The sequence below is a fragment of the Zosterops lateralis genome (genome assembly GCF_965231275.1).
Source record: "Zosterops lateralis genome assembly, chromosome: 4".
Classification (NCBI taxonomy): domain Eukaryota; kingdom Metazoa; phylum Chordata; class Aves; order Passeriformes; family Zosteropidae; genus Zosterops; species Zosterops lateralis.
In genome coordinates, this window is record NC_139765.1 from 61,856,478 (window position 1) to 61,874,650 (window position 18,173).

General features: G+C 40.4%; 1 protein-coding gene across 3 annotated transcripts in view; it reads right to left on the minus strand.

Moving 5' to 3' along the window:
* FAM185A (family with sequence similarity 185 member A) overlaps positions 1–15,571 on the minus strand; it is a 41,681-nt gene extending 26,110 nt beyond the window's left edge. For 2 of the 3 annotated variants that reach the window (XM_083859993.1, XM_083859992.1), the window contains exons 1-4: positions 15,179–15,571; positions 9,261–9,370; positions 5,857–5,949; positions 2,268–2,406 (exon numbers count right to left, since the gene is read on the minus strand). In XM_083859993.1, coding sequence (XP_083716119.1) covers positions 2,268–2,406; positions 5,857–5,949; positions 9,261–9,370; positions 15,179–15,551 — 715 coding nt within the window. In that variant the 5' untranslated portion in view covers positions 15,552–15,571. The remainder of the gene's footprint in view (positions 1–2,267; positions 2,407–5,856; positions 5,950–9,260; positions 9,371–15,178) is intronic. The other variant, XM_083859991.1, reaches the window with a different exon arrangement.
* Positions 15,572–18,173: the final 2,602 nt, after the last annotated feature.

Below are 18,173 nucleotides of genomic sequence, written 5' to 3' on the forward strand. Positions count from 1 at the left end.
ATCAAAAAAAGGTCCCACCAGAAGGATAATTCAGGAGTGGACCAAGATGTCCAGAAAGGTCATACAATCTCTGGACTTGAAAATATTCAAAGCTCAACTAGATAAGGCCTTGATCATGCTTGGTCTAACTGAGCCCACTTAACCATTAGCTGGGAAGGAATTTGATAACTAGTTCAAATTTAAACTAGATTTATAAAATAAATTAATAGTTAATGCAACTCAACCCAAGACTTCGCAAAGAGGGGTTTCCTGTTCCTCCCATGTGCCCCTTGGTAGAGAAGGTTCACTGTAATGTTATTGTCTCTTAGATAAAGAAGAAATTTGTCAGGATCAATTTTTTTTCAGATGTCAACTCAAAAGCTTAATAGCACCTGACATCTCTAATGCCTGTTACAGAAGCTGATGAAAATTACCCAAAAATAACTCCTTTCAAAAGAACACATTACTCATTTGCCACAGGAGCATGAAGCATGCAAATGAGCAAGTGAGAAAGTTTGAGATCTACCAGTGTTATGATTGTACAGCCTGAGTTTCAACTACTAAATGTGTCCTAGACAGGTTCGTAAAGTCTGTGCTGCCCTAACTTCAATTTTCCCAGTGCAAAAGCAAGGAAATCTAGCTTAGTTTTGTGCAGGATGTGCTGATCTGGTGCCATCTATAGTGACAGCTGTAGAGAAAGCTGCCCAGGAAACAATCTGTGCAGGTGTTTACAGACAAACTATTGCAATTGAGCTACCTCATGAGCAAAAAGCAGAAGTGAAAGTAACCATTTTTTCATAGCAGAAATTTGTAGTAGGTGTTATCTTGTCTGCTAATACATGTTTATATGTCTATTTTAAAAGCCTTGGCTCTTACTTTTAAAACACAATTGGGGACATGTAGTATTTTGCAGAAAATTTTTCTCAAAAAAATAGGGTAGAATTACCAAGCAAATGCTAATGTGCAATTTTTTTAACATACAGCTAAAATTACATTAGGTGTTCCAAACCTATTTAATAGAGAGGTCATAAAAATAATCCTGAAGTAACATAGGAAACGTCTGCATAATTTGGATACAATTCTATCTGTTTTCATATTGTTCTTCAGCTTAATGGCAAAAGGCATTACTGAAGGAAATAAGTTATTAATTACAGCAGCTATTATTTCATTTTTGTAACAAGAAAATAAAAATAAACTCTTGGATGTGAACAAAGACATGAACCTCCTCACAAATTGATCACTCCACAATATCATTATACTGTATAAAGTAAGAAAAGCCAAACCAGTATGGCTTATCAGACAGAAGTTCCAGAAATATTACAATGTCTACATGTTAGAAAAATACAGTAACAAGAGAAAAAGCAGCTTATTTCTGTCAGTGCATGCTAAAATTAACTCTACCTAACAGGTTTAGAAACCATTCTCAGATTTGATATAAATGGACAGAGGAGTTGCTCCTTCAAGGAAGAAAGAAGTCATTTCTCAATCAAGATGACAAAATTGCTAAGAAATTGTAGAAAGTTCTCTTTAAGGGATATAGCTGAAAATCTGGAACTCTGACAGAGCTGAGTAATTTTCTTTGTACATCCTCCAGTTTATTTTACTCAATGTTAAATCACCACAAATGCATTACAGCACAGGCTGAATTCAGTGGGAGTTCTGTTAAATTAGAAAACCACACCAGATTTGAACCTCAACTGCTGCTTAAATAAAAGACTCTGTAGTTTATTAGTTTTAGATCTAGAGGAAGGACAACAAAGGGTGGATGGATTAGAGACGGCTAAGAAGTTCTAAGAACTTCTTCTAAAAACAGAAACTGTCACCACTCTTAATATAAGGTGCCAGCAAACACACAGGCTATTTCTAATAAAAACTCCTAATTACAACTCTTTCCTACAACACTTCTTAACAGGTGATCTGTCTAAGTGTTGCCTCTCCTATGAAGAAAATAAAGGATGGGGAGAGGGAAGAGAAGCCTCCTGACAACTTTTAGTATAATTTTCATTGCTGAATATTTGAATATTTTGATCTTCTTAGTATGTGTGACATTTCTTTCCTATAAAATACACTTTTTGCTATTAATAAGTGTGCTTACAAAACTGTTTTCAAAAATACAGTCTGCTAGGTGGCAAAAAAACAATTAAGTCTCTAAAAAAGATAGAACTGTTTTGCTCATATACTGTGCACAGGTGATTTAGTGATAGTCCACTGCATTAGACCATTTGGTACTGTGAACATTACTGAACACCTTCAAAGCAGCTTAATTTGTGATAGATTTTCCTTCTTACCATGAACACTTCCCAGCATAATATCACCAGATTCTGAAGACAGAGATGCTGATTCTGCATAGAGATACTTAGTTTTCAGCAGCCCATCTTCAGTAGATATATTGATGGTTGTCCCCTGCAGCTTCTCTATATTTACACTCTAGGAGAAATAAACATAATCGAAAAAGTTGTCATCACAGCTTGAAAAAGCAGTGGGAAGTAACATTATTAAGACACAAAACAAATGCAAAGCAGTTGTTAGTGCAGGACAAATGGAATCAGGTTCTTAGTTAAAAGCAACTCAAGACAAAACAAAAATCCTTTTCATCCAAGAGCTCTGACTTAAGAATTAATGATTCTTCACAACATTCCTGTGAGTTCTTATACCCATCATTGGGTGAAGAACCCAAGTAGTCACAAACAGATGAAAGAAAAACTTGATTTAATTTTCAAAAATTCAACACTTCATTTTGAAAAGCCAAAGAAGGATTAAGTTTAACCATGAAGACTGAATCTGCAGACAGCATTATGAGATTTAGAGCATTGGTGATCAATTTTCTGCCACCACAAACTGAAACATCCATTGTCTTATGTAACATACAGCTATTTATGAAGATTTTTAACTGGCTTACTTTGTAGACATATCTTTGGTGAAGGTTTGCAAAAAAGCCCCACCCAGATGCCCTTTCTCTCAGTATAATCTTCCTATTACCTTGGTTACTCAGGCTTCTATTCTTGGACTTAAGCCTCAAGACATACAAAGCCTTGAAAAACTAGGGATAAGATCTCCATTTTAACTTCTTTTCAATAGAAACAGAAAAAGGATAGAATATGAAAAATTGCTCTATGGATTTGGGAAATAAAAGGTGACAAATGAGATTATCTATGAAAAAGTGATGAGCCGTGTGATATAATGTCAATCTATTTGAACAAAACAGAACAACTCACACGCTTCTGCAACAACCATATGAAACTGAATTCTATTCTCAGTTAAATTTGATTTATGATGGAAGCACGCAATAGCTCAATTTGCTTTTATTTTGCTTATGCAGACTTTCAGTGGATTGCACAAAATCCTTACTCATTACATGAAACAATACATGGCTTTCGAGATCAAACTGTGCCAAAATCAAATTAGTTTTAGATCCTCCTTGTCATTTTAGCATTGCCATCTTATGCAAAACAAGTTGACACAAAAAAAAAAGTCTATCAATTCTTCCAGTTCAATATTATATAAAGAATAAGCTATGGATGAAGCAAGAGGTATTCTGACAAACAGCTTCTACTGGTGCACAATCTATCCCAAAATCTGAGCTGAAAAGGCTGTTTTAGTATGGACTATATGACAGCCAAATTATACTGTGGCCTTACCCATCCATTCATAGTATACTAAATTATAAGATTACAGAATGGGCTACTGTCTTAAGATTAGATCTCCATGTTTGTTTCAGAACAACCCAAATCAAGGTAGGGGCATGGAGGAAGGAGAAGTCAGACTGCTCAAGTATAAGAATAAAAAAGTATTTCAGATGGGGAAAGCATGGAAAAATAGGACTGCTTTTCAATGAAAATAAATAGCTTTTCAATCTCAAATTCTTTAATCTTTTGAATTTTTGGCAGAGCAGATGTCTAGCTCTACTAAGCAAATGTTATAGAAAAGTAACCATGGCACAGATTAGCTAATAACTCCCCAGCCAAACAAATTTCATTATTTTTGTCCATTGAACCACCAGATCTGGAGAAAATTCCTTCCCTTGGGCACAGAGCCTTGGGGGTTGCAGTTACTGAAACTGATCACAGGCTCAAATTCCACTGGTTTCATCTGCATACGTCAGACAGAAGGTTTTGTACCTGAACACATTTTCAAGATAAAAACTAAAATCTTACTGTTTAAATAAGACATATAAGGCTCCTTCTCCACATATTCCTACTCTTGGCTTTCCTTTTTGTGCTATCACTGTTCAAGTGTTTCATTAGTGTCTTCTCCCACTTCATTTCTCAAGTGCTCAGCGCCTTTTACCACATCCTCTCCCTCCCCACCTCCAGGAGGGGGCTGGAAATGCTGACAGAGCCATAATTACATAAGGATGACTGCAACTGATGGAAGAAACATCTCATACAAACACACAGAGGAGACATAAAGCTGACTGACTATTAACAGAAGTGGCCAATTGAGAAAAGAAATCTGTCCTTCCTGACTACACTACAAAGTTTGTTAGTGAGTAGTTCAATGACAAAAGCCAAAATACTGTTCTGTAGCTGTGAATTCGTGCTAAAATTACTTATTTACTCAAGTTACTACAGCTTCAAAACTCTAAGATTGACTTCTTGTACTATTACACACTATATACAAATATTTATGGCCACAAAGAAGCACTTCAACTTCATCTGTATGACGTGTTTTATTGTTTCAGAAGGATGATGTTTCTGAAAAGAATTAATTTTTTTAAAAAGCATTTAAAGGCTCAAAGTAAAACACTTTTTTGAACTAGATTTTTCCATACAGACACAACTATTACATTTATTACATAAAAGGCAGTCTAACACCCAGTTACAAAGAAATAGATAAATTAATGCTGACACTTTCTGGAAAATCCAATTGCAAGTTTCTTAGTTTACAGCAGGACTTAAGAACAGCTCACAGCTGGCTCTAGGTGAGTGAACTGATCTGGGAACCCAACCTACAAGGTTCAAACAGCACTTCACAGAGGTGGCTTTGGATGCCTGGAACTTAAAAGTTTGGTCTCAAATCTATCCTTGGCAAGGGAGAGTTACCTCCACTCTCTGATTCTTCCCAGTGCTGTTGGTTTGAAGGGTGCCTGTGGATTCTGACAGAGCACACATCCAAAATACCTCCAGACTCAGCTCAGCTCCACATGTTCATATAGTAGTGCCCCAGATCTAATGAATCCTAATGCAACCAGCTGCATGGACATTACAATACCTAAAAACATGACTGGGTGTGAAAACTGTAGGGAGTTTAGCTCTACATTATTTTAAATAAAGGAGAATTGCCTACTTATGTCAAGAAACAAAACCAGAGTACAGTAATTTGTGGTTAGTCTCATACTGCCATCTACTGAAAAAAAAAAAAAGCTAGTTCTCTACAAAACTGTTCTCCTGTTCATGATTCTTCCACTGCATCTCATGGTAATATTACATGTCATTATATTTCCTCCGATACAAAGAAGTTTGCAAAACCCTCTACTCTTCCATTCTTACAACTACATTACACTAGAAGTGCATTTACATGAGACACTAAATTAAACTCCTGAGCCTTCTGCAGAATCCAAGTACCTATATGTTAGCCAAGGAGGAAGTTTACGAATGTTGTGAGGGGTCTATATAATTAAAGTTAATGGGTTGCATCAGCAGAACAACCTCTTTACTGATAGAATGATCATATACTTATTCCTGCTTTGTGTGGAGCCTGTTTATCCAAATCTAGCATAGGATAATATAATTTAACAGACAAACCTAAGAAACAGTAGAATTACAAACAACCCGTGAGGGTTATTTACATGTTCTTTAGCACATTCTCTGAATTTAATCCTTTTACAACAAATGAGGAGAATGAGCCATTGAAGAGAAAGTTTTACTTCCTACTTACCCCCTTTTCTGTTGCACAAATATCTGTGTTTCCATAAAGTGTTCCAAGACCAATTACTTTGCCACCATTTGTCCGTATATCAATTTTATGGCTCTGAAAAGAGTTTAAAAATCATACAGTTAGGATAACCATAACTAGGAAAAAGTTATCTTGTTTTTCAAGTTGTACCACATTAACCACTGGAAGCCTTAGTCCTGCAAGCAGAACCAGATTCTACAGTGTTTCACTGCACACAAATTCTAATTAAAATTGTTTTGCATAAGGCAAATCCCAAGTTTTTAACAAATAAACCAGGTTTCAAGTAAAACTGTTCTATAGCCCTTACACATTTCAGCTGTTGCTGCATACAATGAACAAGAGAAAAAAATATAGAAATATACATAGATCAATCTAATACGGGAAAAAAAAAAACAAACCCAAAAAAATCACCCCAGGCCTTGAGAATAAAATATAACAATTTGTAAAAAATAAAATAAAAGAAAAAAAAAAAAAAAAAAAAAAAAAAAAAAAAGAAAGAAAGAAAAAATAGATTTAAATAAATAGGTTATTCTATCCTTATACAGTAACACAATGAATCAAATGTTTCAATGTGGCATCACAGTTCCTTTGAGGCAGTTACACTATGCTTGTTATCAGAATAATGGTTAAGCAGCAAATCCTCCAAATATGTAACTTGAGGAGAATATGGGAACTTAGAAGATTGGAAAAACTAGTTTATAGCAAGGGCTCACCAGTGATACTGATAATTCAGCAAAATAAACCACAACATACACACTAATTCCCCCCTTCCCAAATTATTAGAATATCTTCTAATAAAAAAAACCAACCAGGCTTTCAGAGGTAGGTATCTCTAGAGACACCTAACAGACAGAAGGATTTGCTGAGAGAAGAAACCAGTTACAGTGGTCAAGCAGCTTTTTCACTAAGAGGAAATATTCCACCAGCTGAAATAAAAAAGCACTAAGCACTAAGTTTTCATAGGGCTTCTCTGAGCAAGGCAGAAAGGTTTGAATAAGGAAGAGGCAAAAGACTGTCAAGACCTTAAGAGATGTCAGAGGAAAACCAGAAAAATTTGTTCAGGAGAAGAGGAGGACACTGGTGCAGGATGAATCAGGCTCAGACATGGTGTGTGGTGAGGAAGCAGAGCAGGTCTTCCACCAGTGTGAACAAGATGTCTGGAAATTTTTGTTATCACCAGCACAGTCAAGGATTCAGGAGTAATTAAGGAACATGGAAACATAATTAAAGGGTCTCCATGGTGGCATTGTCATAATAAGAAGCACAACAAAAAAATTAAAAAGAAGACACACTGCTTTCTCTATAAAGAATCTATGAATAATTCACACTCTGAAGAAGACGTAAATGCTATAACTGTATTTTGGAATTACTGTTGCTATCAGTTGACTGGGAGACTTGGAAGGGATAGGGTGAACTGGACTTCAGCCAATCAAAAAATAACCACCATCCTCCCCCCCCAAAAAAAAACCCTACCAAAGCCCAACCAAAAAAAAAAAATCAACAACAACAAAAAACACCCTACCAAAAAAAGTCCCACAAAAAATCACCAATAAAACCATCCTCAACAAATCTCACTGGCTGGGTAATGTCTACCACACCAAAACTGCCAGACAAAATCCATTAATAAGCCTCATAGAGACTCCTTCTTTCTGTTCAATTACTATAATGCATGATTAAGCAAAGTATATGTCAAATCTCTAAGTTTTGTTAAGACACTATAGATTGTATTAAAAAAACATGTTTTTTTGAATTACAATTTATACAAAGAAATTCTAGCAAGTTAAGAAAATTAGCAGTTGTGAAGCTGTTTGCTGGTGTTCTTGAATAATCCCTACATGATCAGATATTTTTCATTTAAAGTCAGTGATCTTTTTCCCTCTTGTGTAAAGAAAGGGTCTCCTGCTTTGTTAGTTAATGAGGTTTGTTAATAACAACGAACCAACATTAAAACAACTTTAGTACATCCAGGGGAGGGCACTATCGCTTCAGTTTGCTCAGTAAAGCAAATTCCCTAAAAGGGAATCAACTCTTATGCTTCACTACAGCATCTGGTCCTGTAAGATTTTTAGTAGTTTTGGAAAAACCCTGAAGGCTTATACTTCTGTTTCTCTGATAATACAGAATATAATTCCCAAAGTTTTATTAGAAAAAATTAGTTCAATCACCTTACTAGACCTTCAGTACTTAAAAAAAAAGATTAGACTAAAACCCAGCTCTTAGTTTTTAAAATTCAAGATATTCCACACCTTGGATTGTATTTGAGACAAGGTTCCCAGAAGATAAGTTAGGTCTTTCCTCAAAACCATCTTTTCACATGACATCACAAAAAAATCTTGATGTGTTGGCATGCCGTGATTACTGTCATTATTGCTGGCCAAAGTCACCTTGTTGTCTCATATTATGGAGTTTCTCATGCACTGTTGTCATTATTACATAACAGAATAATTTTTAATGAAAAGCTTAGATGGGCATCACATAGTACTATTAACTGTTAGATTTTAGGTACCTTTATAAGAGTAAAATGATCAATTACACAGATTCTGGAAGGTTCAACTTGTCTATAATTCCCTAGAGGAAGAGTAAACCTAGCTCTAATGTGTATTACACCCCTCTCTAACCTCAGTTTTCCCTACATCTGTTATAAACGCATCTCTTACCATGGTAGACAAAAATGTTGAAAAATTTTTCACATCTCAAAAAATTTGGCCCTTCTTTTGAATTTACACCAATTCCTGCAGGTGCAATCCCAAACAATCAAGTGAATTTGATTCCAGATAGCAGGAAAGTCAGATAAACTGTGATTAATTTTAGAACAGCTTATGTCAGCAAACTTGAAGCATTAAGAACGAAAAAACAAGGTCATGCCTATGACATATACAGTATATATCAGATATATTTCAGTCAGGTATTTTGGACATGTAATGTGTAACTTCTGATTGAAAATTAACTTAAAGGGATTGTCAAAAGCTCTGATACACCAATTATTTAAAAAAACCCAAAAAACACACGCAAAAAAAATGAGTAGCATTGCTGCAAAGTCTTGATTGAGCAGACGTAACTATTAACCTACTAGACAGAAAATCCCTGTCAATTTTTTTTCCTTTGAGGGGCAGGGAAGACAGGGATCAGGCTTAGTGCTGTCACTGTTTCTGCTGGCTTTGGCTATCACAGATATGTGGACTTCTGACTCCACGTTATTTACTGCTCTTGACTTTGTGCTGCAATAATTAAAGGTGAGGTGTTATATATATATATAGCAATATGAGGGTTGTATGTATGAGTGAAGTACCACAGTACTTCTCATGTCCAGAACTGGTATTTAAGTTTTGACACTAAATCCCCCCCCCACAATCCCTTTTCAAACAGTGGGGGAGGGTTCTTTGTACCTTTATTGACTGTAAGACACTAGTCCCCTTCTCTGTTTCTATTTTGCAGTTATCACATTCTATTTTCTGAATCTTCACGCAGCCAGTCCCTGACGTTTTGATATCCAAATCTAAAATTAAAAGAATTTTATTAGCAACAGAACGAAAAAAGTCAGATTTCTTTAACATAGTGTTTGATCATGATATACAGTAACCATATGTAGTAAAGAAAAAGCAGCTTCTTTGTTACTTAAGAACCTGCTTGCTGTGTTCAAAGGGCATGAGAAGTCACTATCAGCTATGGACACTGAAAGTTCAGTAAGACAGTGTTTGTGCCATCCAACTCCAAGAGTGAACATTAAGAAGCAGAAGGATTACTGTAGCCTGTGGCAAGGAATCAGCAGGGTGTGAATTTATGTGAAGTCTCATCTTTTTTTCTTTTTTCACGCCACCTATCTACTCTCCTATCTATCCTAGCCACCAATTCCCTTAGAAATTCTACTTAGACACTTGGGCACTCTGACACACTCTGGTTTTGGGGTAGAAGGTTGGCAGGTGTCTGAGGCCACCTGTAGATAATAAGGCTCAACAGCACAAATACATGAGCCTTGCTGCTCCACCAGCCAGCACCACAACCCAAAACCAGGCACGGGAGCACTGGTGTGTGCCATCCTCCCCAGCCTTCTGGAAAGCCTGGCATGCCCCTGGCATGAACAAGCATGTTTGCCTCCAGTCTGAGCCACCTTGCTCCTGTTTATAGATTCCCATAAAGAAAAATCCCTAGGTCTTGCAGATATGCAGGGGGCAGGAAAAGCATTTTTGTAAGATGCAGGGGCAGGAAAAGCATTTTTCTGCTGCTTGTCTCACCCTTGGGCTTAAGGAATTGGAAGAAGCTTGAGAATGTACAGTCTGAGGATTCTGTCTATATTAATAATAATTTCTATTAATCATTTGTATAAATGACCACCATAGTGATTGGCAAAAGGTCAAGCCACAAGAGGAAAAAGTTGATTTTGTTCTTTAAGGATAAAAGGCAAAAAAAGAAGTAAAAGAAAAATTGAACAGCAATCAGAGGTGTTTCCTGCAAGACAACTGAGGGACTAAGAGATAGCGAGCCCCACTACTCCCTAAAGAAACAAAGATCATTTGGTAAAGAAACCTTCATTTAAGCAAATGTGAAAGTCTTTCCTTCACTGCCCCTGCCTGCTAAGGTTACCAGAAAGATGAGAAGAATAATCAGAATGTGCAAAAGAAGCTTTGTCCCAAGGAGATTCCCAAGTCAGACCTGTGACCCAGCAGAGCCTGAAGATCAATACTGTCACACTGCTGCCCAGGACAGCTGCCTCCTGGAACCACAACAACAATAAGCTGGCAGACCATGAACACAAGAGAGCTCCAATTAACAACAAATGGAAGTTTTGTCACCTGAAAAACTAGGAAAATCCAAGGGACAGAGCTGAAACACAACATCTCTGCAGTAAGCATGCTACCTTATGGGTGCAGTAAGGCAAGAGGTTAAATTTAGTGAAGGATGTAGACTGTGTTCCAAGGTAACAATTCTTTAAGAAAAAAGGCTACAAGAGGTAGACTGGAAAGCAATGCTGTTTTTAAACAAGCTCTCTTGCCCAGACTGCTCAGTTCACCCACTGGACAACTGCAGTGTGCTTGGGAAGGTCTACAACCAAGACTTTTGCTATTTTGCTTCCTGAGAAGAGAGTCCCAAAAGCCACTTTGCGTGTGCAAATCTTTGAATTCAATCAGCTTGAAACCCTCCTGCTCTTATTGCTTCTGTCAAAAGGGATGAGGAAAAGGCTTGAGAGTGCCCAGTTTCACCATGATACAAACTCACTAACATTTTTACAAAAAGGGTATTAAAACTTCTGATCCTGTAGAGCATATTACTGCCATCATTTGAAAGGTGGGTTAGTAGTGTAATCCTAGCTATCAAAGATAGGTGCTAAAAGAGGACCTGGAAGTCTGGAAACTCATAAACATGTCATTAAGAAACACCAGGGACTTCAGGAAATTCACTTTGTGCCTTGATCCTCTGCAGAGTCACACCACTTTGCTAGCCTTGACATAAAAATTAGGGGACAAAGAATTGAGTTCCTCTATCTCTTCCCCTCTGAGTTTCTGAATCAAGGATAAACAACTCCATAAAGAAGCAGACTGAAAGCTGGATAATATTGCCAATGAAATTTTAACAAGGAGGAACAAGATACATTCTGTTTCAGTGCCAAAACTCCAAAAATAGCTAGTTTGATTCCTCCCTAGCAAAGACAAGGGCTGAAGCCAACTTTAGCCACATAAACCACAAAGAATGCATGAAGAGCTTTGTGGTGTAAAAGACTTGTATCAGAAACAAAGGTACATAGGAAAAAAGAAACACTTTGGTATCAGAATGCAGGCAGGGATACCCCAGGGTATTAAAGCACCCTAGTTATTAAGCTGCCTTAAGCTATAATACTTGAAATAGACTGGATAATTATTTATTTTCAGATGACTCAGCAGCCCTAGACTACTAGAATTATCTAAATTATGGTTATGCAAGCCCTCAGTTCAGTTCACTTCTACGTACTCATGCAGTCAATGCACAGTAACCAGAAATCAAAGAGCTGGTTTCAGGTTTAATTAACACATGCAAAAACAAATAAGCTTGATCAAACAGAAACTCATTGACATCTACCATTGATGAATGTTACATGTATCAAAGAGGATTATCAGATCATGTATGATATTGAAATCCTATACAGAGCTGAAAACTAGACACTAAGACAGACAGAGGATCTTTTGGTACTTGCCCTACTAAGCTGCTTAGAGGTTGCCTTTGGTTTAAAATGCATACTTTAAGTTCAGCATCTTCCACACATGCTCTTCATTCAGGCTCTAAGGAGTTTTAGATAACTTGCAGCTTCCTGGATAAACTCCAACCTAAATTGCGAAAGCTGTTATGAAATGCCTTGAACTTCCAAAGTGAAGAAAACAAAAACACTGAAAAGAGATTCACATCAACCTCTCAACTTCTTACAGCTGAGTGACTGACAGAGCTCAGACAAAAGTGTCTAAGCAGAACAGAGTTAACATCTTCCTCATGCACCCAAGGAAAGCCAGAGAAAAGCCAAAGTGTTTGCAAAGCAACAACAGTTCATTTCTGGTTTCAGATGTGTTTTTACAAGGGATCTTTTGCTTATGCAATGATATTTAATGGATAATTCTTTTCTAAATAAATAAACAGAGCATCTTGAGCACAAACTAATACTCAGAAGATCAAAAAAACAAACTAGAGCTGAAAGGACACTTAAAAATAGAACCTCAGTGGCAAGCAAAAATTCTACTTCAATGAGTAAAAACTTAAAACACCCAAATCTCACAACCTTACATTTTCGTAAATATATCTCTAGATGCACCTGGATGACAGCACAAACAACACTGACATCATGCTAATTATGGGGTGACAAAGAGCAACTTGTGGAAGGCCATTATAATGCACAGATTGTCCAGGGAACCTGAATTGCATGAGCTTAACACAAACCCAAGTGGAACAGCTTAGAAACGTACATAAAAAGAAAACCTGTTTCAAGAAGAAAGCCCCTAAGACTGCAGTGTTGGCTGACATTGAGAACACAGTAAGAACCTCAAAGACAGGACCAAAGTGAAATGATTGTTTTCCCTCCATCAGGATTCATTATCAAGACTTTTAGGAAGGTTCCCCACATTGAAACCCTTTATGAAGGCTGAGATTCTTCACACCTTAATACAATTCTGCACCTCGAGAATAACCAGCTCTGGAGTGACTTACAGTAGTCACTCAGAGATCCTGGAGAAACTGAAATAGTAAAGGACTACAGACACACCTGGCACCAGAGAATTGAAGGGTAATAAATGGGGCCCTGGGTTTGTTAGATGCTCAGTAATCTTGGCATGGACTCTGTGAATGTGAGACAAGCCTAGGTAATCTTTGTGCTTACCAAGCAAGGGAGGGGAAAAGCAAAAATAAAAAAAAGAAGAGCTGTAAGATAACAACCGAAAATTCTCAGGTAAGAGTCTAGAGTCTCTTACTCAAGGCTACAAGACTCTTGGAGAAGACAGTCCAGCTACAGTTCAGTGACAGAGCCAATGAATATAGATGTAACAGGTGATCTGTTTACGAGAACAAACTTGGATTTTCAAATGTCTTTAACAATATCCTAAGTTCCATATTATCTTTCAGCTCTAAGCTATGCACCACTTTCAACAGTACAAGAAGCTGGAAATCAGCACAAACAGCAAGTTCAAAAACTTTTATCAATGACACCAAATTATTCAAACTGGTTAAAAACTCACTGACAAATGAGGAGGACCTTGGCAGACCAAAAACTTAAATGATAAAATAGTAGGAAATTAAACTGTGGGACTCTGCCAAGAGTTTTCCAGGAATCTCTCACCCTGAAACTGTTTCCATGTGTAAAAGGACACTCAGCAGAGAGACCCACTGAGGGGTTGAGCTGTATCAGGCTCTGAAAATCCTGTGATGAAAACAGTTGACAGCTCAGAGAATGCTCAGATGAAAGATCATTTACATTTGTTCTGTTCTTACTCTTCCCTGATCATCAGTTTATGGGCAGTGGGCCGTCCATTCCTGCCATGGGAGTTATGGTAGGAATCAGTACAGCCATTCTGACACAGCAAAGCACACAGAGAGCAGGAAGGGTGAGATTAAAGGCACAAATATTCCGTATTTAGTTATAGAATATTCATGCCTATATTAGTTGCTAGGAAACAGACCCTGAGTTGTGATAAACATATTTAAGGAACACCCCTTTAGTTATAAGCAGTGTTTAAAAGAAAAAGGAAATTATAGGGATGAGTAAGCCTGGAAAATGTGAGAATGATGTTATGTCAAACCCATAGGACTCCTCCATTTTGAATTATATACAGTTCAGGTCCTTCTAAAAGAAAACAAGGGGGGAAAAAAAGCACATTGCAGAATTCTCCCTAAGACAGAGGGTGGGAAAAAAAGTAAAGTAAGACAAAAGGTGCAGAATGTCTTTGCTGTATGCAACATCACATTCTACAAAAATCATAGATTACATGTATGAAAAGTAAATAGCATGGGATTATTCATCATTTGTCATATCACAACTGCAGCAGGGCATTAAAGGAAACAATGCAGCAGCCTTCAATAACTTCAAGCAAAACAAGAGACCAGGTGCACTGTACATCAAAAAGTTTTTTCAGCATGGTGAAACATCCTGCACTATACGGGAAATTTCCCAAATCCATAGGAAAAAACAAAACCACATTAATGACTGAACACAAACCTCTGAGTTTGTACTCCCTAAACTTAGGGCCACTGTCAAAACTTCACTGTCAGCTCAGCAGAGATGTTTATTGGTTTCAGCCAGCACAGCTGCTCTCCAAGGTTGTGTTCTGTACAAGAAACCCTGCAGAGATTATAACCCTGTGTCCAAAAAGATAATGCAACGTTTGCACTTGGACAAGTGTATTTTGGTATTTCATCTGTATCGTTACCTTCTATGGTTTTTTTGTTTGTTTGGTTGTTGTTTTTTTTTTTGATCCTGCGGACAGCACGGGGCACAGCAAGCACTAAGGGAGGCGGTGGATCCCCGGCCCGGCTGCGCATCCCCGGGACGGGCGGGCCCAGCCCAGGCCGGGGGTGCCGTGTCCGGGCCGGGCCTTTGGGCGCTGCCGGAGCACAACTGACAGCGCTCTGCAAGGGCCACACACCGGCTCAGGTTTAGCTCTAACTACTGCCGGCAAAAGGGTCAGCAACAAACCGGTACCCAAACACCCGGGAAGGCAGGACACGACCCTGATGTTCTGGGTCAGCGAGGGGGCGATGCCGTTTCCCAGCCCTGGCTCCGGGCCCAACCGGCACCGCCAGCCCGGCCCGGCCCCCGGCGGGACCCCCTGATCCCCCCGGCCTCCCCCGCACTCACCGAACTTCACCGGCGTCCGGACGTCCACAGCGGCCTTGCTGTCCACGCCGTCGGCCACGATGGCCACCTGCCCCAGCGCCTCGTCGTGCTCCACCCGCACCCGGCCCCGCTCCGGCCCCCGCCCGGGGCTCCCGCCGCTCACGGCCACCAGCACCCGGTCCGCGCCCGGGCAGCGCTGCGGGTCCAGCGGCCGCACGCTCACCTGGCACGGCAGCCGCACCCGCAGCCGCCCCCGCGGCCTCACCGACAGCGCCCACTCCCGCGGCGGGGCCGGGCCGGGGCCGCCGAGAGCGCGGCGGGGGACGGGCAGCACCCACCGCCCGCCCGCAGCTCGCACAGCCAGGGCCGCCCAGCGCGGGGGCAGCGCAGTCATTGCTGCCGGCGAGGCGGCAGCGCCCGGGAGCCGCGTCAGGAGCGCCCGGGACGGACGGACGGACGGACGGACGGACAGACAGACAGACAGACGGACGGACAGACGGACGGACGGACAGACGGACGGACGGACGGGACGAGGCCGCTCCCGGCGGGCGGGAGGGCGGCTGTGACCCCCGGCCGGTCACGTGGCGCGGCTGCACGCGGGGAGCGGCACCGGCACGGCCGGTAAACAGGCGGTGGCTCCGCCGCGGAGCCTCCTGGGAGCCGTAGTTCTGTAGCGCGCGGAAGGAACTACAGCCGTGCCCACGGACCTATCGGAGAGAGGAGAGGGCGGGGCGTTGGCGAGAGCCTGCTGCTATTGGGCAGCGGGGCTGAACGCCCAACCCAATCAGGAACGGAGGCGGTCGAGGCGGGCGGGAGGCCGTGCGATGGTTGCCATAGCGACGGGGACGCCGCTTTGCCGGGCCGGGCTCTGCGGCGGCCGGGAGGGACTCGAGGAGACCGGGGCCGGGGCTGGGGCCGGGCCCAAGACAGGCAAAACCGCGGCTCCGACGTCGAGGCGGGACGCCAGTCACGCGGCGGTGCCACAGCCCTGTTTGAGGAGTCCCTGAGGGGCGGAGTGCGACCCCCACGCGGGGCCCAGGGCGGTGCCTGTCGCGGTGAGGAGACGAGGTACCCCGGGGCGGCCTCCCCTTCACTGCAATTAACCTTACAGGGAGCGGGTTGAAATGTCCTCGGTCAGCCGGTGGAGAAGCAGTTTGGCAGATGTGTTGGGAAATCAGTTATTTGTTGTTGGGTTTTTGGAGTGATATCACAAAGCACCAGAGTTGCTCTCTGTCAGTAAGGTTTCGTCAACATATTATGTGTTGTACTGCTTTTTAACAGTTCTGAAGCCAGGCAAATAAATATTTTCCTGAGCTCTGCACAATTACGACATGAGACAATTGTCCTTACAGAGTTTACAAACAAGCAGGCAACTCCTTAATTCAGTTTAAAATACTCTTCTGAACTTCATAGCCCACATTTTCATCATATAACAATTTTAAAAAATTAGGTAGGACATGTGGGCAATAGATGATGTGCAGTCAGGGGCTGAATTCTTGTAATAGTTGTCGTTTACTGCCAGAAGGAGAAAATTGCACAGAAAGCTGCATTGTCTCAGCAAGATTGCAACACAAGAAATAACGAAATCTGGGCCTGTTACTTAATTACTGTCTCCCTTTTGCACTCCAAGTGTTTCTTTCTCACAAATAACCATGCAAGCATGATACTTAGTCATCAAATACTTTTCATCTCATTAGCCCTATTTTTATTTCTGTCAGTGTCTGGCTTTGATTATTTATGAATCTGAAATGACATCTCAGTGTCCAAGAGGAAAGAAAAATGCCCTATTTTTTGGTCCATCAGTGATTTTAACCGTGGAAAGGCTAATGGAGATTCATATTCACCAATAAAGCCCTTCAAGTTAAATTATTTTATTGGTTTACATTACTCAGTCTCAAAAAAAAAAAAAAAAAAAAATCAGGTTAAACACAAAAAGGGCCAGCCTGCTTTATGATATCTAGTATACAAAAATTGAATTCTAAAAGGTCACATTAGTATCAGGAAGTATCTTGGGACATGAAGGAGGCTGAAAGTAAGTTTTTTTCAAAGTCTTCAGAAACAGACTTTGGGAAAAAAAAATCTGCAAAATTCTCGCCCTTGAGCCCAATACCAAATCTGGATGTCAGATTGTCAGGGGGAAAGTTACAGAAGTGTGAGAAGTGTGTTGCAATGTGCCGTGACTCCGCTAGATGACAGCCAGTTCAGCAAATATCTGTGACCCGGCTGTGCCCGGGGAACGCGGCCCCAGGTGGGGCGGGGGCTCTGCTGCCTCCCTTTCTCCCTGGGTCAGGGCTGCTGTTCCCGATCCTTCACTCCCACCTCCTCTAAAACCGCAGCGCTGCTTTCCCGCAGCCCCCTTTTCCTCCAGGAGCTTCGTGTTTGATGCTCCTCCTGTAGGCAGAGGCTTATCGGCACCAACAATCCACAGTAAACCATCACCTTTAATATTGTCAGGCTTTGCACAGTCGAGAACTTCGTTCCAGAAACCATTCCAAGATGCTTAAGCCTCACCTATGTTTATGTTTCGTTTTTGCTGTTGGGTTTTCTCATTAGATACAGTCCAGGCATACTCACATGGTTAAAAATGCTGAACAAAACAGATAAAAAGTAGCTGTTAGGAAGAAGTTCTTTCTCCGTATATGAAACCTCGTGTTTAATGTTTTGTTTATGTCACCTATATTTTTGCTATATTGATTCTGTTTAACTTTCATGCTTTTGTTTGGATTACTGTATGGCATGCAGCAGACTCAAACACTGAGAGAATATTTATTTATTTACTGGCTTTCCTCTTGCATTTTCTGGCTTGTCATTTGCAGGGAAAAAAAAAAAAAGCTATATCAAATTTATATCAAGTGAAGATTTAATTAGAACTCCACTTTTGATAGCTGCATGATTTCTTAGTGAATTACAATCCTTATTTGACATTTTACCAGATATTGATGTTGTCTGCCAAAGAATATTCAGTATTTCGTGAAAAAGATAAAAAAAACCTAGAGCTCACAGAAGTTCTATAAAG